The sequence below is a fragment of the Anas platyrhynchos genome, chromosome 3 (genome assembly GCF_047663525.1).
Source record: "Anas platyrhynchos isolate ZD024472 breed Pekin duck chromosome 3, IASCAAS_PekinDuck_T2T, whole genome shotgun sequence".
NCBI lineage: Eukaryota > Metazoa > Chordata > Aves > Anseriformes > Anatidae > Anas > Anas platyrhynchos.
The window spans coordinates 111151221-111175379 of record NC_092589.1 but is presented as its reverse complement, the minus strand read 5'-3'; the positions used below and the strand labels follow the sequence as shown (position 1 = coordinate 111175379).

Below are 24159 nucleotides of genomic sequence, written 5' to 3'. Positions count from 1 at the left end.
ACCGCGAGATTAAAAGAGGGAGATTTATTAACAGTGCGGGAACTGCTAGAGCTATTAACAGTACAGGAACTGCTAAACACGTCTGACCTTTGAGATAATAAGAGAATCTTTTCAGCAGCATGAATGGATGAAGGAAAGACTGAATTAAGGCAATGCCATTTGTTCAATTTCTGTTTCACTGAGATTAGAACCTATATATGTAAATAGAAGACTGGTAATGCTATCATGACAGAAAGTATCTCTGAAAGGACACTAATTCAGCAGATTCTGACATGCTTAGAAGCTGTAGTGAGTTTTGGAAGTAGGAGGAAAATGAAAACCTAAAAGCAGACAAGTTAAACAGGGATACAAATTTTGATGACATCTTTGAAGGTTTTATTTAACATAGCTCCATCAAGTTCAAATGTTGATTATTTAAATTACATGTCACAGTACTGTTTAACAAAGTTAGTATGTGTAGCTGTTGTCTAGGCAAATTCACTTTTTATGATCTGGCTCACAGTTACGAAGTTTTAAACATGCTTAATGAATAAATGCATTTTTACCACCTTTAATACTCTCTTACAAAAGTAACTTTATCTCAAATTAAGTGAGGCTTCATAAAACAGAAAATTAGCTAGAAGTCTCTTGAAGAGATGTTGTCTTCTCTCACACAGAGGATTATGCTTTGTAGACCTGTGTGCCAGTGTGTGGTGTCACCAGTAGACTAGCACAGCAGAAACATAAAGAAATGTCCTTGGTTTGTACAGCTTTCTTTTGACTTGTCCTGGCTGAGAACTGTTCGCTCGTAGTTCCTTAATGGATTGCAGTGGTAGGTCAGATATGGATATGTAATTGTGTCTAGCAGTAGGGATCAAGATCTGGAGAAACTCTATATGTTTTTTTGTGTGACATGCAGGCTGAAATATTACAGTGCAAAAAGCATAAAAAAGTAAAATGGGTAAAAGACTTACAGTAACCAAATTACAATGACAATACTGACAAAATTATTATGCAGGAAGAAAATAAGTGTCTATACTTAGCAGACCTTACAAGTAAATAGGTACGTTTCAAATAAATACACATCTTTTGAAGAGAGATGCACATTTCTAGGCCATAATGGAAAACTATACTGAGTCTGATATATATATATATATTACTTTTCCTTCAGTATCCATCCATTCCAGATAAATGAGCTGTATGTTAAAAAAAAAAAAAAAAAGCAAACAGCACTGGTTGATATATACCCATCTTCATCCACCTTTAAGTGTTGAGTGAGTAAAAAAATGATGGAGACATTGCGCAGATTTAATCATGAGTCTACGTTCAGCTGCCTTCAGTGAGATATGTGTTAATTTAACTTTATGGATGTCTTCAGTTGGTCCCTGAATTGGACTGTTTCTGTAACATATATATATATATTTGGCACTTCTCTATCAGTTCTTGATAGATAGCAAGCCTTTGGGAGCATATGCAAGGAAACACAGGTGGTCTGAGCCAGCAATTAGACTAAAATATGCTTTAGTTGACAATGTACACATTGCAGAGGCTGCATAATCCACCTTGCAACAGATGACAAAGTTCGGAGGAGTATATTCTTTCAGTGAGGCCTCAGGCAATATCATTAAATCTACTGGAATAGCCAGTAAAGCAAGCAATATGAACTTGGTGCATATGCTAACATTATGCAGCCCTGTTATATGGAAAAAACAAGAAGTACTGCAGATGATTTATTAAACCTGACGAAATAAAATAAGTAAGATACTGTATCTTTGAAGCATCAAGGGAGTTTCTAGAAAAAAAAATCTGGATAGATTTAAAAAAAAATAAAAGGAAAAAAGGAAAACAATCTTCATATGAAAACCTAAGGCAAATATAAAACCTTCTCTCTTTGGGGTGGGGGGTTGCAAACCAAAAAGCAATGAGTACCCACTGAGTTCATTGCAAAGATTCGTTAGAGAGATACTGACTTTCGACTAAAACAATTAAAAGTCCACCAGCCTGAATTTAAAAGCTTGACAAAACTTCAGGACCCCATCAGTGAAAGGCTGATAACTGTGTAATGGGGTTGAGTGCCAGGAGACCACGATCAACCATTATTTTCACTGGCTTGATGACAGACTGTAATCCTAAAGGTCCTAGTCATATTTTTTTCTACCTCTCCCCGCCAAAAAAAAAAAAAAAAAAAAGCTTTAAAAAATGTAAACTCTAAGAAAATGGAGCAATCAACAGGCAGACAGGATTTGTTGAGTAACTCACTGGAAGCCTTTGTTGTGCCTAGGAACCAGCAGCATGGAGATTGCCACATGCTATGGAGGTTGGCCTGTAATGGCTCTTCCCTTCACAAACAATCCATTTCTCAGTTTAGAGGGCAAAAGAATGTGGATACCAAAAATTTAGGAAACTTAAAATGTAAGGAGGAATAAACTGTGGTGCATCTACAGATGTAAAAATGCCTCAGGGCAAACTAAAAAATGAGTCAAAGCTTTTGTGTTTTCCTTTCACCGGGGAGAGACATAGATCTTTCCCCACACTAATAATATCATTTTTGTCAGGAAAAAATGGCTTCAAAGCCAAAGCAGCATGATCTATCAATTATCAGCAAATAACTAAATGTATCAGGAACTGAAATGTGATCAACAATTTGAACATAGTCTTCTGTTGTGCTCTGAAGATACCTGAACATCACTGCATTCTGTCTGCCTGGTTTTCTGTTTTCTGCTTTCATGTTGTAAGCAGAGAAATTAGCTGTTATTCATACATTGGGTAATCTATTGCATGTGGTACCAACTTCTGATTCTGACATTGACCAAATATGTTGTGGTTAACAGTGTGTAACTCGCCATTATCTAACAATCTGCCTAACAATCCACTTCCCTCTAAAATGAGATGACAGGGTTTATGCTTTAAAGTTGTTAAATAAATAAATAAAAATAAAAAGATTTAGTGTTTCATTTATGGCAAAAAGTTGGTCAGAAACTTTCAAAAACAAAAAGCATTTCCTTTTTTTTAGCTAGTCCCACACTTGGCTGCTGTTTCTGGACTTGTCCTCTGTGACTGGTTCCAGAGAGAATTATTGAGTAACTCCATATACCTGCTTCTGGAGAAATTTCCAAGTTTTTGTCTTTTAATTTTGCAGACACCTTGTGGATGTGGCACTTAGGAACATGGTTTAGTGGTGGACGTGGTAGTGATGGTTGGATTTGATGACCTCCAGGGTCTTTTCCAACCTAAATGCTTCTGTGATTCTATGATTGTATGTTCAGCTTTTTAATTTATTCACTCTACTATTACCAGAATTTTTTATTTTTCTCATCTTCAAAGAGAGAAATGCTGAAAGCCTGAGTCGTATCCCCAGTCTCTGAAATGCAGCAGGAGTTTTCTTCCCTCTCAGTCCTCAGTAATTCTGCTTAGCCATGCAGCTCCATGCAGTCAGCCTCAGACCAACAGGCTGCCCATGCTCCTGACTGAAATTCAGTATTGCTCACTGTAAGGTAGGAACACCTCAAAAAAGTAAAAGATTTCCACAGGCCTCTATTTGGTACATCTGCTCTGTCTGCAGTCTACACTTGTTCTTGATAGTAGCTGTAGAGGTAGCAAGCAAGAAACCGTTGAGGAATCAAGTGACCAAGATACCATGATAAAAGTCTGGATGTTTTGGCAACACAAAACTTTAGGACTAGAAACATGTAGAATTTTCAGAGTTTGATGTTAAGAAAGATTGCCAGTTGTAGTATGCCACTTTTCAAGATCTTGTGTGTCTTAGGTGTTGATATCTTAACTTCTAAACTGAATCGTGGAGTATACCAAAGAAGAATGAATGGAAGTTTAGATTAGGCTTATGGTGCTTGTCAGCCTACTTGGCCAAAGCTCATGCCTGATTTTCTGGTCCAAAGAAAGCTTTTTGAAATTAACCTCACAGTGATTTGGTTGTTTTATTTTGCTCACTAATGTATTCTGCCATATTTCTGTTACACTGTGTTAGCACACCATAGCTCAGCACACATTAACCACAAATGGAAGCAGTAGTTCATCATGCTGTCAACACCTGGAAGTGGGCAGTTGAGTCCTGGATTTGCCTGGCTGAGTTCAGTATTGGACCAAAAGGTGTAAACATAGAAAATTAGTTTAGAAAACAAAAGGATTAAAGATTGCAACGTGGCTGTCTAAGAACAGAGAACAAAGTGGATCTACACCAAACAAAACTGATGGATAAATCCACTCATTTTGTATCTACTGAATATAGACCAAAGACTACACACTCATAGTTTGTCCTGTATGACTACTAAATGCCTCACGTGAAACAGAAATAGGGCTACTAGAAAGATGAGATACAATGTGGTAGTTAGAGCTCAATTTTGGTTTCAAGGAGAGCGTTTAGACATACATGTATATATGTCTTTCATTCTTAATTCTGCCTTGTATATATTCTGAAGACAAATAATGCATTTCTGAACAATGCTGACCATACCTCATATGCTATTTGAGTGGGTAAAGCAGGTCGATATCATTTGCTCAGTCCTAGAACTTTATAGGAAATACTAGAATATGTGTAGTTCAGCACTTTTTTTAATCAGGAAAATTTGCAGTTCAGAAATCTTGAAGATCAAATGAGACCAGTAAATAGTAGAGTGATAATAAAAAACACGAATGTAAATTTAATTAAAATTGATTTCTGTTACAATGAAAATAGAGGTCTGACAAAATCAGTGGCAGTACATCTGTCAGAATGTAATTACCTAGTCTAGTCTGTGAACACAAGTTTCTTTTTAACATAGGACACATTTTTAAGAGTAAGGATTCAGAGTCAATAATAACATTGCTTTAAGATTAGCTTGTTTAGATCATAAGCCTGTGATAAGAAGGCTATAAGAAGAAGGGAAAAACAAGATCTCAGGACTTTCTGAAGAAAATTATATTTTGTTCATAATATTCACAAAAAAATTACAACTTCTGCCACTGTCCTTAGTGTATTTGCTTTACTGCTCAGTCGAATATAGAAACAATGTGATAACTAAGATTTTTGTCTGTGATGTTTCAAAGTAGGGAAGTGTAAGTAATAATTTTAATTTGAAGAGACTTAATTTTTTTTATTAGTGTGTTTATTTAATTGCTAATAAAACATCTGATTTCTTTTCAGATGTATGTAGTCAGAATTCAAATACACCTATAAAAATTATTTTTTTCTAGGAAGTTAAAAGATATTAAAGTAGCCAAATGTACAAACAGAAAAGGACTATAAATAAACTGAAAACCGGAATCTATGATCATTCATCAAGAATCCAAAGTAAAACATGAAAATGAAGAGGAAATGAATGACTAAAAATAAAAAGATGGCCAGAATGGTGAATACCACAACCGGATTTATTAAGTACAGTGGATTTTTACACATTTGTTCATAAAATCTTGTTATTTTGAATCTCTGAAAATTTGGATTCATATTGTAATAATTAAGTTAAATGATTCTGTAAAAGTCAGGGAATCATAAACATGGCAAGAAGTGAATTTCAGAAACAATTAGTATTTATAGGACATGTTTTCAAAAGCGGTCTTCAAAAGAACCCTTTTGAAAGCTAGGTTTCCCAAAGAACTTGTTAAGCTGGGTGGTGAGATCTTTTACAACTCTGGCTGTAGATGTGCATGCATAGTACTTGAAAATCTGAGCCCTGCATCTTTGGAGAGTTGGACCAAACAATCAAAACTCAGTATCAAGATATGTTGCACAGAGCTTCAATCTGTTTTGGTTTTTTACTGCATTTAGTATTCTTTTAAAGAAGACAATCAAGCTAGAAATCAGTACTTTAATTTACTTTATTTGATTTAAAATTGAGTAGAGAATGGGGAAAAACAGTCAATTAGGGCATTAAAGAATCATCTATGAAAGGACTTTGTGGAGGTTCTTAACAGACTTCACAAACATGTGGTTAAGGTGTGAGCGTGGCCAGTAACTCTAATAACCAATATTTATTCCTAGAAAATATTAAAATATTAAAATATATTAAATATTAAACTGCAATTTCTCCTACAGTCCTGAGCGCTTAACAAAGAAGTTGAACTGCCTCATCAGCTCTTGCACTTCATTGTACGTGACACAATTATTCAAGCTGTTTAGGGCTTGGTTTGGGTCTCCCACTTAGAAGAGGATACTTAGAATGGACAGTGTACTAATTAAAAGTATTTTATACTGTGCCATATTCTTAATTTGTTCATTCTCCATGATTTACAGCGAAGTTTAGGTATGTTTGCTTTAAAGCCTCAAGCACAAAAATATGTTCCTCTGCTTTAGCTTTTATATTGAAAATGGTGCACCCTGTTTGAAGTGTGTAGACCAGGTGTGACAGGCATTGCAGACACAAACTGGATGAAAAACAACTTAGAGTGCACATTCACTGCATTTAAGAAATTTCTAATATAATATTGAATTAAGTTCAGATAAAGATTGGATACTTTTGTTTTGTTTTATTTTGTTTGCTTTTCCTATCTTTTTAGTATTTCTTTTATTGTTGATAATTTTAGGGGAATTTTTGCCATTGCCAAGATGGATCTTTTCATATAGCAGAGGATGTGTCAAGTGACTGTTACACCTATGTTTAGAGAACTGAATCAAACCCTATATTTCTCCTCAAGAATCACCCTCTGTGCTCTTTAGAATGAGGTTATCTTCAGAATTAAGTGTAATAAAAGTCCACTTCCCTTTCCATTTATTTCAGTCTATAAATATTTGAAATCCTTGATTTCTATTGTTTGGATACAATGCTATTTAACTGTGACATTTAAAAAAAAAAAAGAAAAGGAATTTGCCCTTTTGTGTGGAATTCAGTGTTAAATATACATTTAAGTGGAAATCCAGAAACCACAAATGTATTTAATAAACTTGTTACCTTTGGAGTCCCATAAGAAAGTTCAATTAATGTTAATGAAAATATGCTTCTAATAACTTTGTTACAACATTTCTAGTCACTGGAAAATTGTAAGAACACTCTGCTCTTTTTCAAATTCCAAAATGAAGCGTAATTGTGTGTAAGTCAAATTACCAAGTCCTAATTGTTCTTGAAAATGCTAGAGTGAATTTCTGCTTCTCTGTTTTAAAAAAAAAGCATTATGACTACTGTAAGTGTATTTTACTGAAATGAAAAGTACAAAAAAACAGATCTGAAAAAATACAATTTGAATTGTGACCTTTAATGGCAGGTGGCAGAGTTCAGACTTTTTCATTGGCACTGGCAATTAAAGGATACTCTCAACATTCCCTTTTTTTTGTTTTTTTCAAAGACCTTTTTACCTGATGACCAGTTTTATTTGCATGATAAATTGGATATGGTGTTTGCTCTTTTAGCAGATCTTTGCCCAGTGCATTGCACTGGAAGGAAGTTTGTATATTTCCCTTGGGAAAGTCAATGGAAGGATGGAAAAATAAGCTGACCGTGAGATTTCCACACTCCCTCCTCTCTCTTCTTCTCCTGATACCCTAGCAAGACATTGGGGTACAAGTTCTATCTTGAACCTCAAATATATACCTAGTTTCTTTTCTTCCATTCACAGAAATACAAAGCAGAAGGTTGGGCTTTCCGTTCTGTTTCTTCTCAGTATAGTTTGGTCTCACTTCTGTTTTTCACTGGTTTAGCAAATCGGGACTTGGTCTGCTCTTCTTACTCTCCAGTATGTCATTAAGTAAGCCACTTAAAGATGGTTAAAATGATAATGGGCTGAACTCTTGCCAATATTAAATCTTATATTGGTTTTCCTTGTCCCTCTAGTAATCCTTCTGGCCAAGCAGGGCTACAGGCTTGAGTTTACAGGATGCCTTCTGAGGCCTGACTTCAGTGAGTGGTGATGTACACCCCTTCAGTGTTGGAAGTGGAGTATTAAAAATAGAAGTCCAAGGATGTCGAGGCACTGTTGGAAAGTCATGGCCTTCCTTTTTCATCAGCAAAATAAGATTATAGTTTTAAGGCTGGTTGTTCATTTACCTTGTTCAGCCACTTTTCCTTAAATGCACTGTCATTGACATTTATTAGTAGGTATGGGTATACTGACGGATTTGAAAACTGTTGGTTCAAGACAGAGGAGAATCTGATTCTTAATACCTTCTTTGTGTTGAGCCATCTCTTCATTGCACACATTAAGGTTCATCATAAGTGGTAAGTTTCCCAGGTCATATTTGTAAGGATCACATTTACTGGTCCATGTACTGTGAGGGTACCTGCAGATGCAATGCAGTGGTCTCATGGGAGTGCTACACTGAAAAATAATCCCACCCTGTACTTCCAACATGAAAATGGAAAGAATTTCTCCTGGAAAGTGGCAGCTGCACTCCGACATTCATGTAATGGGAGCAACTGAAAGCTTTATGGTGTGTAACTGTGACACTGCATTCCAACATAAGCTTCTCCCTGCCCTTCTTCCAACCAATAAACTATTCTTCCTCTCTCTTCACTCTCACCCCTCCTAATCTTCTTCTGTTTATATGCTTTAATCATAATAGCAACAAATCCATCCCTGCTGGTATTATCACACCGTTGCAAATTTTGGCTGTCTCCTTTGGCACTTCCCTTGTAGATGGAATGATACTGCCCACTTTGATGGGGCTTAATTCTCAATGTAAAATACTGCTCTGTCAATGAATATTTTCTCTATTAAACTATTTTCTGTCCAACAATAAGATACAGCTTTTTGGGAGAACAGTTTTCTCATTATTACCTTAACCCATAAAAAGGCTTTTTCTTTTTCTCGTTTTTTTTTCTTTTTCTCGTTCTTTTTCTTTCTCTTTTTTTCTTTTTCTTTTTCTTTTTCTTTTTCTTTTTCTTTTTCTTTTTCTTTTTCTTTTTCTTTTTCTTTTTCTTTTTCTTTTTCTTTTTCTTTTTCTTTTTCTTTTTCTTGTTTTTCTCTTTCTCTTTATTTTTCTTTTCTTCTTCTTCTTCTTCTTCTTTTCCTTTTTTGCTTTTACCTTTGCTTTTCTTCTTTTTTTTTTTCTTTTTCCTTTTCTTCATTTTTCTTTTTCTTTTTTCTTAACTTTTTGGGAAAGACTTCACTTACCCAAATATTTGTAGTTCAGTGTGTTCATTTGCATTTCAGCTCTGAGAGACTTGAAAAATTTAATAAACAGTCCGTGTATTTGATATATTAAATATTTTTAATAATTTGCAAATAGGTCAGTATGTAGAGCAGACCTGTTGGGAAATGGTTTGTGGTGTTTGTAGAGAACACTTCGGAGTTCTTGTCTTTTGTATGTTTAGCAGAATTCTGGACTTTGGCTGGGAAAATTCTGGAAGTACTTCTTATTGGAAAATATTTCAAGTAATGTGAAACAACAGATCATATTTTCTTGTGACATGACCCACTTGTAAGATGAAGTATGGATGGTCCCTCTCCTGCCATCATTAAAAAGGTTTCAGCAGTGGAAGGCAGGTGTTACAGAAGATACCAACAGCCTTTTGAGAGGGGAACCTGCAACCAAGAAAACAAGATACAACTGAAAACTTATTGGTTTAAAAGAGAATTGTCAATGGTCTCAATTTACTTCTCAATCCAAGAAGAGATTCTGTAACTATCAGGGTGAGTGTTTTAGGGCAGCCTTTGTCTTCATCTGTCTATACAAGAACAGATAGAGAGAATCTTAGTCTCTCAGGCTGAGAATATCATGGCTTTCGTGAGACCTATATGGCTGTGAACAGTCGTATTTAATAAAATAAATCCTTTAATCAGAATTTTTAAGGGGGCAGAATTAAGGCCTATTACATTGATGGAAATTTTGCCACTGGTTCTGACAAGACCAAGGTCACACTCATGGCCTTACAGTAGGTGGAACCACATAGGACCTGAAGCATTCACTGGGCTATTGGACTCTTTAGGATTCTCCAGTTATTAAACTTGTGAACAGCTACACTGATGGCAAAGGTAATTTCTTACTCTTAGCAGCTGAAGTTACATAATGTCAAGATTTCCATGCCTCTCACTTGCTTCCCATTGAAAAATATACCCTGAGTTATTTTCATGCCCTTTTAGTGCTGCCATTATTCAACTTTGCAGAACAGGTTTTAGTATACTCCCAATAATTTTATGCAAATTAATACTGTAGAAGCCTGACTGCAATTCACATTTTAAAAGGACTCTTCATACAGCTGGTGCAATGAGTTCAGTCACAGATTTCCACTATATAGGGCCCAGAATCAAATTTATACTAAGTCAATGGAAAGTGGCCTTGAAGTAAGCATAAATTTATTCGCACCTCACCTTGCTGCAAATGACACTCAGGCCTACATATGTTTGGATGTGATCATCATACCCAGCACTGTGTTCATCGTTGCACTGAAGACTGCAGCATTTGAAATAAAAATTCATTAAAAAAATGCTGGTCCTTGAATTTTGCTTCCATCCAGGTGGAACTGCCAGGAAGCACTGGAGGCTTGAGGTATTAAAGACATAGTTCAAATAAAATTGAATAGTGTATGTTAAGTAGAGATGGTGCCAGGACATGGAAAGCCTTATGATCGCTGTAGAGCATTTCAAACAGCTGAGAATATTGCTTACTATTTATATCATCAGGTAGAATCTGAAAGCAAATAGTGAAAAAATAAACCTAAGTTTTCATTCATTTGAAAAGTATATGCACTGTATATATTTGAACACCATGGGTCAAATTTAGAAGTTGAAAGAAGGCATAGTAATTTTTATTGTAATACTGTATATGTTGAATATAAGGAGTAATAGACCAACAGACTGAGAGAAAACAATATTTAAAATGGTGTGGATCAGATAGATTGACTTCTATTTCAAGGCATCCTACTAATTGCTTTTCCTGCTAAATTCTTCTATTTTTGCTACATAGAGAAGAAATAAAACAGTACTAGATGCACTGCTGAGTTGAGGATAATTTCTGCAGCAGCCAACAAATTGGCTGTACTTCTGTTTGTTTACGTGGGGGAGTTCTGACACTTTCCATCAGCTGGAAAGTTGAGTTTGTGTGTTTTCCTACCATTGAGCAGCATCAGCTAAGACTTAGCATCTATTTATACCTTAAATTATTCCCGTCTTCTTTTTCCAGAATAGTATGTAAAAGTACAACACAGGTTAGGTGCCCACAAGGTGCATTGGTATATTCGTTTTGCTCCTGCATTTCATTAGTAAGGAATAGCATGGCTATTTTTGGCTGATGTTTGTGCTACAGCTAAAAGAATGCCTTAGACTAACTTCTCCCAGAAATGGTGACATACCTCAGGCAAAAAATATACCAGGGACAGAATATGAAAGCAGGCTATGCTCCTTAAGTTGTTTCTAACAATATTTTTCTGATTAAGTCATGAAAAAGTAAGGAAAAAACTTGGCGTTGTGAATGAGGCTGTAGGGTGGGGAAACGGAAAAGCGAGTTTGCTGTAATCTGTTGTGTTACCTTGCACTACTTGGGATGGTACAAGAAATCTGATGGTTGGGAAATTATGAATCAACATACTCAAAAAGGGGTTTACCCTTAAATTTAATTAACTGTTGTTCAGCTCACATATATTTAACTGGGAATTTACAAAAAAGAATGTGTCTAATATCACTAAGGACAGCATTGTCCTTACAACAGTTTAATCTTTCCTTTAAAAAACAGTTAATAGGTCTTTATGCTTTACCTCAGTTAGTATCACAGCAAAATACTGTGAAATTGTGAAGATTATGCAAAAGTGCACAAAACAAATATCAGCGTCATCTGTACCTTTTATTACTCTTTATCTTGAAGGATGTTAATGCTCTTGAAGTATTTGTAAACAACACATGTATGTATGTATATATGTATGTATACTGTTTCCTGAAGAATCCATATAGTTAATGCTTTATGTGTACGTCCAAACAGAAATAGACTGAGGTAAAAATTGTATGGTTGTTTGAATTTCTGTTACACTGAATCCAGCCTGTTGTAATAATAGTCTCTCAGAACAAAATTCCCCAAATCTCTAAAATCTCTGTTGTATTTCAGAGCATTGGAGATGTGTCTGACACAGGTTGACCAGCTCCCTTAAGGTCCATATAGTCATGAAGTTTTACAGATGTGAGAAGGGGTCTACAAGGGTTGTACCTGTGGTCCCAGAGAAACAAGGGTGGTCTCTCTCTGTATCACACACTGATAATTCTCATTTTGCCTGTTTTGCTCAAATCCAGAATATGAATTGAATTCAAACCCTACGTCAATCTGTTAGACTACACCAAAAGTAATTTTATCTATAAAAACATGAGGTTAAGTATGAACAAAGGAGAGTACATCAGATGCCAAGAGGCAGAGACATCCCTGACATCAGACTAAGATAAACGGAAAACAGCCCTCCAACAGGAAACAGCCCTTGTCACACAGCCAACCTGAGCCGAGGGTGTGATGCAACACAATATGAAAGCAATATTGTTTTGTTAAAGTATGTTATGAATTTCAAGTTGCTTTGCTTTGCAGATCTCTAGAGGAGACATTGATTGGGGCTTGGCTACTACTTCTCCCCAGCCTCAGCTCTTGCTGACGGGGCTCTAGTTTGACCTTTGAGTGACAACCTAGCCAATGAACAAGAGGGAGAAGGCTGTGAAGACAGCCGTGTCAGCATAGCACTTTGAGGAGGCAGCCTCATCTCAGACACATATTGTAAGAATTAAAAGCTTGGGTGTTTGGGAGAGAGACTTAAAAATGGTGTCTTCGTATTCTGTGTATTTGCCGTTTCTTATACGTCTTGTGAGTCATATTTGCACAGGTGGGGTTTAAGAAAAGCCTGCTTTTCTCAGTGGAGTAGCAAAGTGCACAGTAGAGGGCTAAGGATTTCCATCAGTGATTTTATGAAGATGAATGACATGTCACTGTGGAGAGAACTCACCCACATTTTAGCTTGGCATAATACAGTTTATAGGACAGAAAAGCATTCATACTACTGTGCAGTGTAATTTCTAGCCAACTGTGTTCAAGAAAAAGGAATTCAGACTGAAATAAGTAGAGGGAAAGCCTACAAGGATAATGAGGAACCTAAATTATGGGAGGATAGGAATTCTCCATCAGCACTAATCTCTGTGATTTTCTTTGGCAGCATTTTCTGGTGGCTAAAAAAAAAAAATAAAAAAAAAAAAAATTCCTGGGATTTTCTAAATATTTTAATTTAATGACTTCCATATCAGAAAAGGGGGCCCATGCCAGTGATAGTACTGTGAGGCTGCCATATTCTCATCCTGTGCTGTATTGTGCGTTTTGAAGGGTTGGGTATTTTTCTAAAGCATCATAAATTTGTCATTGGTTGTTAGAGGGTTATGGTAAGACAAGGAAATGCAGAGTGGCTGTGGACTGGGTTTAGCGATCATCTTAAAACAGTTCATTTTTCACTATTGTTCTCAACTTCGTGTTTCATTCTGAAATTTTCAGAGAAAGGTTAAAAACTTTACAAATAACATTTGTGTTTCTTTTTTTTTCCCTCCGGAAAAGGTAAAGTAGAAAGTCAAAAGTAATGCCGTGTTGGTGCACTTTGTTTACCATAAATGCATTTCCTGATGTGTTTGCTCTGTGGGCTGCACAGTCTTTTGTCAGGTGAATTCAGAACATGGTGCATATGATTTTTTTTATTTCTTTCCATCACATCTACTTATGTCACTGGTCCCACACAAAATATTTTCTTATCCTTCACATTTATAGCCCTTAAAAATCAGTAGTTACGTTCCACCACTCCATTCTCTCTTTGCTCCCATTTTGCCAAGTTATTCATGTTTCTCTACATAAACATAACTTCCTTTAGAAAAATTTATCATCAAAGTTCTTCATTGATTTTAGGCTTTATTTGTGGCTGGCTTTTGGTTGAAACCTTTCTTTTTAGGATGTAGAGCACAGAATACAATCTTATTTGTCTCCCAAGGAGACAGAGCTTCCTCGGGCATTTGTGATGTGCTTCCTCACTATATGTAACATTAACCTGCTAAGCTTCTCTCTCTCTTGCTTTCCTCACTGTATCATATTGCAAACTTGCAAATCATCAGCTCTTCACGATTCCTCATGTGTCCCTTCAGCTGTATTACTTGCCAACTTTTTTCCTACTTGGTCATGTTCTCAATTGTTTATCCTGGGCATATTTAAAGATAGCAGTAGTTTTGAGTTTGTTCCATGAGCTGAGTAATTAAAATACCAAATTTAGCTTTACAAAACCTCGTTATTGTACTGCTTCTTCCTATTTTTTTGCATTTGTTTGCTTTTTTTTTTTTCTCTGTACTTCTACTCGGAAAAACTGCATTAACTATCTTGAAGCAGATAACCAGTTTGGATCTCAGAAAGCCAGTTTGGCATTCTGAGACAGTTTGGCATTCACTGGAAACTGAAATCTAGCTACAAAAGAAAGGTAGTGGCAGCCATTTTGAATTTCTTCTAGCTTTTCTTCTTCTACTGCATCTGTAATTTGAAGACCATTTTTGCAAGCATTGAGCATATGCAGAGTATGTTTCTGATTTCTAAGCAGTCCAACATCAAGGTCACTTGATGCAAATGCAGACTTTGCTTGACTAAAAAGTAATGGGAAAGCATTATACAACTTCATCTGTATTTAAAAGTGAAAGTTATTATATAGCTGATCTGCTTTAATGGCAGAGGTAGCCTAGAACACAGGTAGCAATGTAGTTTCACAGTGCTGTCGCAGTCATCATGCTCTGGTGTTGATGGTGCTAATGTGCATTTTTTGTCTTGGCATACTTTATAGATACAGTACATATAGTATGAAGTGGTTTAATAAGTTTGAAACATCCAACAATTCCAAGGGAATTATTGTGTATCTGCAGCTTTTACAGAAGTAAATTCTAAATTTCAGTCTTTATACCTCGCCATGGTAAGCAACATCAGTAAATTCACACAGTGTTTTCAGTGCTGGAAACAATACAGCCTTAGTGTGTCTCTGCACTCTCCCGGTGCATTCAGAGCCCTGCTTCTGTTGGTGCACATGAAGAACTCAGTCCTCAGCCGTATCCTGTGTAAATCTGTGAAAACTCTAACAGAAGGGGTTGTGATCAAGAGTGCTGATCCAGTCTGTTCTCAGATTATGAAAGCCTGAATACCCTTTACTAAAGTAGCGTGGAAAACATTGCCATGATGCTGTTAGGGGCACTCAGAAAGTTTGCTTATCCTAGGGAGCAAGAATTCCTTGAATCCGTCATAAAAAAATGTAAGTGTATCACTGAGAGTTATAACAGCATTCACAAGGACTTGCTTATACTAACTGTGCTTTTGTTTGGAAAACAAAATAAACTCTGCAGGGAGCAAATTATGCTCATCATATTCAAAGGATTTTCTTATGAAAATTCCAAAAAAAAATCCTTCTTTCTGTCACTTAGTCATAGGGATTATATGACACATAACACAATGAGAGATACGCAATGGAAGGAATAGAAAAAAATAAATGAAGCTGGTGCCAAAGTGAAAATTTGGGCACTCATAAATAGAAACTGTAGATAAGTTAAAATAAAATTAAAAAATAAAAAAATCAAGGGGGATGTGTAGTCTGTAAACTACAGAAGATACTAATAGAAGAATTTTGAACTCAGCAGCGACTAACTAATCTACAAAGACATTCATGGTAAAAATAATGCAAACTCTTCACCTTTTCCACAAAATGTTGGGCATTCACACTTTTCTTTTACCACTTCAGCTGTTTTACAGAAACAATTTGGTTACTGAGAAAAATAATGTTTGCTTAGAGCAGGTGTTTATGAATTGCTATAGAGTTTTCTGTAATCTTCCTGCCTTAACAGTATAAATTTGAATGTGGAGCCATCTAACTTTGAATTTCAGTTTATTCATCTTTAAAAAAAGGTATGGTAAGAAGTCTCTGGGTGACTTAATTCTTATAAAGCACTTCAAAATTTCCAGGGGTAGTATTGTTTTTCAACTGTGTTTGAGATGTTTGTTCTGTGGCATGTTTAATATCCCCAAACATTCATTTGGGATCACAGGACATCTAGAAGGTAAAATAGAAGAAAGTGCACATCATATGGGTTTGCTTCACACCAGGAGTGAAATAGTTTTTTTGTAACTTCTGTACATTCTTTCGTTCTTTTTCTGTCTTGAAATGATTTGGTTTTGTGTGTATCGAGCTGTGACAGACAGCGTGTTCATGCAAGAAACAAAATGGCATCTCAAAATGAGCAGCTGAAGGAGAAATTCTTACAGATTTTAAAATATAATTTCTTTTTGACAGTGTGTGCAAAGGAAAAACTGAATAGAGGAGTGTGTTTAGAAAAGGGACTGAGCAAAGCGAGATGGCAAGCCTAGAAAGTCCTGTTTTGTGCGAGGAAAGTGTAAGCAAATGCCGGCTGTTTTGTCCGACGCATTTTCTTGGAAATCTTCTCAGCACAGCTGTGTTAATAAAGCAGGGTACACTTCCCTGACCCGAGTTGTTTTGCCTACAGGTTTCTGCATACTGAGTAAAAGAAATTGTGATTAATGTGGCACTCTGTGTCAAGGGTAGGCTGTAGATTATCATTAAGTGCATCATTATGTTAGCTTTGAAAAATTTACTAGGTTTCACCTGACAGATAATAGCTTTTCTTTTGCCAACACAACAGAGGAATAATAAACTAATACATGGGATGAACCAGATATATCAAAAGAAGTGTTACTTTTGACAGAGAAATGGCTTTTACTTTTCTTCGTTTTGTTTTTGTTTTTTTTTTTTTCCGAAGTATTTTAAAGTAAAACTTCCTCACTTATTTTCTTCCCAGCCCTGTGATATGAAATCAAGCCTCCTTTCCACATCCTGGTGCTATTGATACGGGTCAGGGGTGTGTGGCTGCAGAGCCGTACTTGGATGCTTTGGTACTTAACATGGGTCAGCGCGATGGCTCGCTTATAAAAAATAATAGATTGCTTCCTGCTTCTGCCAGCTGATTTCATCTCTGGAGTTGCTGTGGGCTGCGAGTTGCGTAACGGGCGTGGAATCCAAACCTTGAGTTCTTTTTGTTGGTGGTTATTGTATTAACCGTTCCTACACCCCCAGTGAGGAAAGAACAGATTATTCAGCAGGAGCAAATGCTTTCCAAAACCTTCCCCACTCAAAAGTCAGAGCGAGCCTTCAGTGACCATCAATTGTGCCGCTAAAGCAGAGTGAACCAGCAGGTTAGTTTTGAAGAAGTTTTAGTTTCTGGTAGTGTAGGAGAAATATTTTCTTCAGTGAGTAAGACTTTTGTTATTTTACAGCTGCAGTAGAGAAATCTGAACATGCTCAAGAGGTGTCATGGGCAGGGACAACCTGTCCATTGAGAGCCAAGTTATGTGACCAGCAAAGCCTGGCTGCAGTTAATGGATTCACCTACTTGGAGTCTCTTCTGAACCAAAAAATAAAAAACACAAGATCTTTAAAATGACTCATACTCCTTTCTGACGTTCATATCAGGCTTCTCACTTCCTGCCTGCTCTTCTCCCCCATTTTTTTTCTCTTAGTAAAATAGCATTATATATTACGAGCAAGCAACAAGGTGCACAGCTCTCTCCTGGCTCGTTTTAAATGTCTACTTAATCTCAGGTGCCTGAGTTTGTAGCCATGCATAATCAAAACTATTTGATTTCTGAGGTGTTGAGCTCCATTGACTTCACAGGAGTTAACAGGTCTGAAAACCATGTCACTCTTTTGAATACTGATTGTAAGTTGCACCCATTTGTTTGTGAGGTGTTACATCCTCAATATTGTCATTGACCAATCCCTAAAACAAGTAGCATTACCCACTGAAACTTGAAATCATAGCTGCCAAATGTATTTCAGCTCTTTCAGTTGAAGGCATTAATGAAAAATATTGGTCTGTTTTTTTGGCTGGATCTGATCTTCATACTTTCAGTGTCTTTATATAGAAACTGTTTAAACATTTTACAAATATCCTTTGTTTGTGTGGTCAAGACTAATAAATTGTGCAGCGATAAACAGCAATTTGTTGTAAATTTAATTGTTTAATGTTTTGTTCTCTGTTCTCATTTTAATCAAAACAAAAGATTTCCAACTGTTTTTGCAAATCCCAAACCGTTGAAATAACCATTATGCACTAAAAACTTGAGTAGATTCAGTTGTTGCTGTATAGCCTGCTCTGGGCAGAGTCCTGGGCTTGTGGGTGTCCTGACTCGAGTTTCAGCTCCAGTTTCCTTAGGAAAAAGTGGCCGCTGAATGTCATAGCAGTTGTGTGAACGTGGATGTCCTGTCTCATGCTTGACATGCTCACATCTAGAAAGTGAATGTCTTTACAGGTAGGATTTTTTTTTCTGATTTATAAGTGCAAATGCTGGATGTTAGAATTCAGACTAATGCCTGAGCTCCCTTCAGAGTTAGTAAACTGGATATCCTCCTTCTGTGACTGCTCTTAGCTTTTATACCACCATCTTGTTTTAAATAGATTAAAATCTGGATAGAAAGCCAAGAAGTACAGGAATGTGCGTAAGTTCTTTACATAGGTAGTTTGGAGGAAACCTGTGTTTTGTTCTTCAATATTTGCATGAAGCAGTGATGACATGAAGCAAATCATACTCATTTAGAGATCCTGCTTAACCAAAGCTCCTTGGTCAACATCATTCTTTCGAGGACTCACTTTTCCTTTGAAATAAGTACTTTCTCGTCTCTCTGTCATGTAGAACTTGCTGTGCAGACTATACGTACCTGAAAATTGATAGCTCTAGACACCAAAGTATATAAACAGTGACAAAAAGGAATAGAATAGTGGATAATGTTACATTTTTTTGTTGTTAACAAGATCTAAACCACAAAAATTTGTGAGATGCTGCATCGTATTACCATCCCTTGAACCGCTGAGGTCTTAAGGTCTATGTAATGTAAAGAGTTAAAAGTAGATAACGGAAATTGAAGAAGCTGCCTGCTGACAAGACAAAAGAAAAACCATGCCTTATGCCCTGAACTTTAACGGTGAATGTAGGCATTATCCTGGGGGCTGAAATCTTGCACTTTAGTATCATTTTAAGTAAATAACTGGTAAGCAAGTTAAAAAAAAAATATAAATATTGTCTATTGTAAAAACAATCAGCAGTGACAATTTCAGTATAATGTAGGAATATATGCACTGTTTTTAGCAGTTTCACCAAAGCACAAAATGGGTAAGTGATACAATCTACATACAGTTCTCAGCAAATCATCATGGGCATGGGGCATGTTTGCCTTCAGTAGGTTCACTGGATGACTTGTAGAAGTCCCCAGATCCATTCAAGTCTCTGTAAGTAGTGCTTCTGGTTAGCCAGCTCTCTGCCTTCCCAAGTGCTTAACCAATAAATATCCCTAGCCTTTGAATCAGGGGTAATTTGAACCAGGAGATTTGGATTTCTCACCCTAGTTATCTGTAACACTTTTTGTATTTTGATTTATTGATATCACAAGAAATTTCTATAATTACGTGTGAGAAGGATTTCCATAAACAAAGGGGTCGTTTGCCTTTACACATTACTTAATGATGTACAGTGTGGCATTCATAGCTGTGAATACCTGGTGCTTTGTCATAGATAATGCTCTCCATCTACAGAATGACCAGTTATATAGTAATTCTGGAAGTTGTAATGTGAATATAATTGTGTGCCATCTATGTGATTTCAGCTGGTGTAAATTGCAACTAGATGAGATCCTCACATTTGACAAGACAAAAATGATTTTAACTGATGTTGAGTGTTTGAATCTTTTTATTTTCCTTCATTTTACCTGTATAATTCTAATTCACTTATTACATATGGCTTTTACAAACATCTGTGTCATTATAATAAAATATGTTAAGTCTGTTGTATCCACAGTGGTATTGCAAAGAAATTGAACTACATCTTTAAGCAATTCAGCAGGCAAATGCACATTTCAAAATCCTGGCTAAGGAATCTAGCAGTAAACTAAGAAATAGCTGATAAGTGTTTGAAAAATATAAATTTTGAATTTCTTTGTTATTGTCTGCCAAAGATTAAAGAAAGAAATTAAATAAAATTACCCTCTACATTACCACCATCTTTTAAATTTGTATGCCATTAAAAATGCAGGAATGTGAGGGCTTTGTAACAGCTTTCTTGGTTTGTCTTTCTTTTGCCTCCAAGGTTTAGCAACTTCCCCCAGTGGTTAGTACAGCACTCCAAGCAACTAATCCTGTATCTATAAACTGTAATGTCAAAGGATTAATGTGTGCCTGGGAACGCAGGTCAAATCTGCTTTAGATCACAAGAGTTTGAGTTCAGCTCCTAGCTGAAATATCACGAAACTACCATATAATTTAGTACAAGTCTTGCATTCCTATACTTCAGCTGCTGGTTGCCTTTAATAAAAAGAGGCCCAGGACTGATTTCCCCGAGAATGTATTTTTCTTTGTCTAAAACCAAAGTAGTATCAGCTGGAAAGTAGAAGGATTTCTTAAAATAGTTCTGTATTCGATATAAATAACACTTTCAAAGTCTGCTTTTAAAGTACTGTAGAAAGTGCAGCACGGCAAGTTACTGCTATTTCCTGAATTACTCCCGTTTGCTGTGTTACAATGCCCAGATTTCATGAGCATCCCATCACGGCATGCCCTGCCTTCTGCCCAGAGAGCTGCTGAGGGCATGGCGCTGCACACAGGTGCAATGGCATGCAGGAGCTGACTGATTCGAGAGTAAAGACAAATATTTGAAAATGTTTTTTAAAATGCTAATTTAATTTGTGTAATATGTCAAATGATATATGCAGTAAGCAGACGTATAACTGCATCTTTTTCTGTTCATGCTGAGTCTCCAACAAAGCACGGCGATTTATGCCTAATTATCTGCAAATGTAATATCCAGAATCTCTCATGTTTTGCATTCTTGATAATTCTGCAAGGTACAGCAGTTGTGTGTCTTCAAGGCATTTTCCTATATGAATTCTTATAGTATGTTTATACTTCCAGGGAAAAGTGGCAGGTATTCGTTAATAATATTTGATATTAACATAGAAATATACTGGAGAGTAGGAGTATCAATTTTCTTTTTCTTAGTGTGGGTATGTTTTTTTAATTAATTTCGTTCTGTTTTCAGGCTGCAGTATATTCTGTTATCATCAAATAAAATAATGTATTGGTTTTAAAATACATCTATTTCAATTTGGCATGCAGAAAGCAGTCGTGTGTGCCACTGTATGCACCTTAGTGAGGGGGCTGCGTGCTTATTCTTTTGCCCTGACCAGGCGTACCTGTGTGGAACTGCAAATCGGAAAACCTGTGTGCTGTCAGACTGTAAAGATACCGTCCTAGCAGCGGAAACTTTTAAATGTGTTTGTTTTACTCGGAGAAAGCAGTTAAAAGAGCCAGGTGCTTTGCTGCCACATCGGTCTGCTCCTGTGTGCTGCCCTCTTGTGGGGCCAGCTCCTGCTGGGCCGGCCCGCTGGGCTCTCCTGCCCAGCACCTTATTTCCCAGCTAAACTCATCCCATTCTGACCGCTAGAACCCAGCATGTCATAACCAGCTTCTTGTTTGCCTCATTTTAAAAAAATAATAATCATCTGGGCACGCCACGAAACCTGCCTACGTGTCTGCACCTGGCAGACCCAAGCAGGCCCCATTTGCCACTTTGCCTCCTAGGTCGTGCTGTGGTGTTGCGGGACGCTGCTGACCGTGGTTTTCTCTTGGCCCCACAGGTCCTGCGCTCCGTGCTGCTGTTCCCCACCATAGAGCGCATGGCTCAGTCCCCGCAAGGCAAGCTGATGACACCCCTGCTGTGCAAGCTGCGGTACATCCTGTACATGCCCGTCTACCTGCTCTCCTTCTTGCCGGAGGGGGTCAAAGCTTCCCTGGTGCGCTTTGCTCTGCGAGGGATGAAAACCTGTGACGAGTCCTCTATAACAACCTCAGTAAATCTCTTCAGCGTGGATTGCATTGGTGAGTGCATTTTTTTTTTTATTGCACCAACTTTTGTATTGTTTGAGTTGTGTAAATGTTGATGTTGTACACAAATGCTCCATACTAAAGCGTGAATCAATTTTTAAGGACAGGTCTAATCTTTCCTCCAATTAAGACCACAAAAAGAAGAAAATCATAAACGATTCAATCAAAAAAAAAAAATCTTAAGGGGGAAAATAACAAATAAAATACTTTGCTAAAGAATATATATTTGTTAAGAAAACTAACCTATATTAATAACAGCATTTTGTGTGATTAAACCACTGCTTTACAATCTAATTTATGTTATTTACCCCTTCTTACCTTTTGCTTTTCTTTCATATTGGGTAGTGAAAATAAATCAATAATCAGTTTAACAAAGGGTTCTTCACATCTGTGTCTTTAAGCTACGATTTAACTGTTTCAGTGGATTTTGCAATGTGAATTGGAATATTGATAAACTTAGGAAAGGGTCTTCAGCCTGCAAAACCACAGAGAAGTTACTTTGTGCAAAGAAGAATGTCAGTGCTTTTTGGGCAAAGACAGAAGATTAACGTTCTTGCAGTGATATGGCACACTGTAAGCATATTTTGCACATTCGAGCAACAGGAACAGCTTTAAGAAAGGGAATAATTTCAGATAAATTATGTTAAGTTTAGAATGAAAACCAGAACATGGATTGTGCTATACTCCAGGTATTTTAGTAAGTTAGCAGTTGAAAACAATTTGGACTAGAATTGACATGCTAACACAGTAATAATAGCAAGAAGGAAGTTTAGATTGCATTAATAGTAGTAAAAACACATTCCTAGATTTCCAGTTGTGTTCTGTCTTCTATCAGTTAATTTTACCTCCTAATCGACCAAACAGATGTGCCAGAGTGATTCTGTGCTTGCAGCGAGTCCCTTTAACCTCAGCCCATATCTGTGAGTGTGTTGCTCTGTACCAGACTCTCTTGCAGGACTGTGCAGAGACTGAAAGCAGGATGGGCAGCGAGGGTTTTTACTGTCAAACCCCAGACAGTGTTGTTTATGTTGCACAAATGTGACAGAATAGTAGTTGCTGCATTGTAGTACCCTGTACCTGACAAAACCAGGCTCCTAGTCGATAATGTAAACTTCTGATAGGAGTCATATGGTCTGCTGATTGTGTTCCTGTTAATTTATGGTAATTTTATGATGCCCAAGGAGAAAACTTGCATGCAGTCATATGTACATTAGGACTTCAGGCTTCTTCCTCTGCTGATTTATTCTCAGAGAAAGGTATGTGAAGGTCTGCGGGGTCATGTCTCTACAAGCCAGGAGTTCTTCTCTGGTCCACACAGATAAACTTCTACCTCTCAAAACAGGTAGCCACATCCAGAGTTGTATTGGAAATGGTCCTTGGCCTGTGTTAACCTCCAAAAAAAGCGTGGCCAGACATTGTTTGTGAGTGCTGTTTGGCCAAGACCACAGCAGTGCCAGGAATAATTTAAAAGAGCAGATTTTGAGTGCTGCTGTTGGAGCCTGACTTGTCAAGCTGCTCAGTCCCCTAGTGCATCTGTCCTGGGGTGTCTGCCGGCTGTAATTTTCTGGTTGCACCCGTGTCTGATCTGTGTCCAAGCTGCAAGGAAAATAGCAGCAAGAAGTCAGGCTAAAGGGGCTTGTACTCATAGGATGTGATCTCTGTCTATGCTCAATTTATTGACTGAATTCATTATACCAGAATGAAAGTCTTTGTGAGCCAATGTCTTGTAAAACTTGCACAAATAGGCGTTGTTGATGCAACTCATTCCTTTGGGCTTGTGATATCATCTCTCTTAGCAGAATTCCCCTTCGGTTCCATCTTCGGAAACTGATGATATTTTACAGCCCAGTGACTCAGGACCACATGCGTGGATTAATAATTGTAGGGCTTTCCGGATATTGCCTGTTAGCCTTCTCTTGTATTCTTTGTGGACAATAGAAAATGTAACCCTTCAGCAAGAATTGCTGAGCTTAGCACGACAACTGAGACTGTCCTACAGAACTGCTCATCTGCAAGTGAGTGAAGTCCATGAATTTGTGGTAAATATTCTTCTGATCGACTCCCTGTCCCTTAATAAACTGCTAGATATGGTTGAGAAATGTTGAGCAAATGAAGTTGTTTCTCCTCTCCAGGAAGGTTGCATGTCAACTCATTAAAAATACACATATTGCCTTTGGCATGTACATCTGTTGCATTACTGTAATTGTAATAAAAGCTGTGATTAAGAGCAGAAAAGATGGTAAAAGTTTCCTTAAAACTAATACGTCCGTTAAAACAAATCAACCTGCCAGGGATTTGTTACCACATCCAAAGCTTAGTCACAACAATGTTTTTTCTCCTCTGAAAGGAAAT

At 37.0% G+C, this 24159-nt stretch overlaps 1 protein-coding gene across 4 annotated transcripts in view; it reads left to right on the top strand.

The window, feature by feature from the left end:
- Positions 1–24159, top strand: part of LDAH (lipid droplet associated hydrolase) — a 117691-nt gene that overhangs the window by 59058 nt on the left and 34474 nt on the right. For all 4 annotated transcript variants that reach the window (XM_013093357.5, XM_005012903.5, XM_072036485.1 and 1 more), the window contains one exon: positions 21561–21801. In XM_013093357.5, the coding sequence (XP_012948811.1) occupies positions 21561–21801 (241 nt within the window). The remainder of the gene's footprint in view (positions 1–21560; positions 21802–24159) is intronic.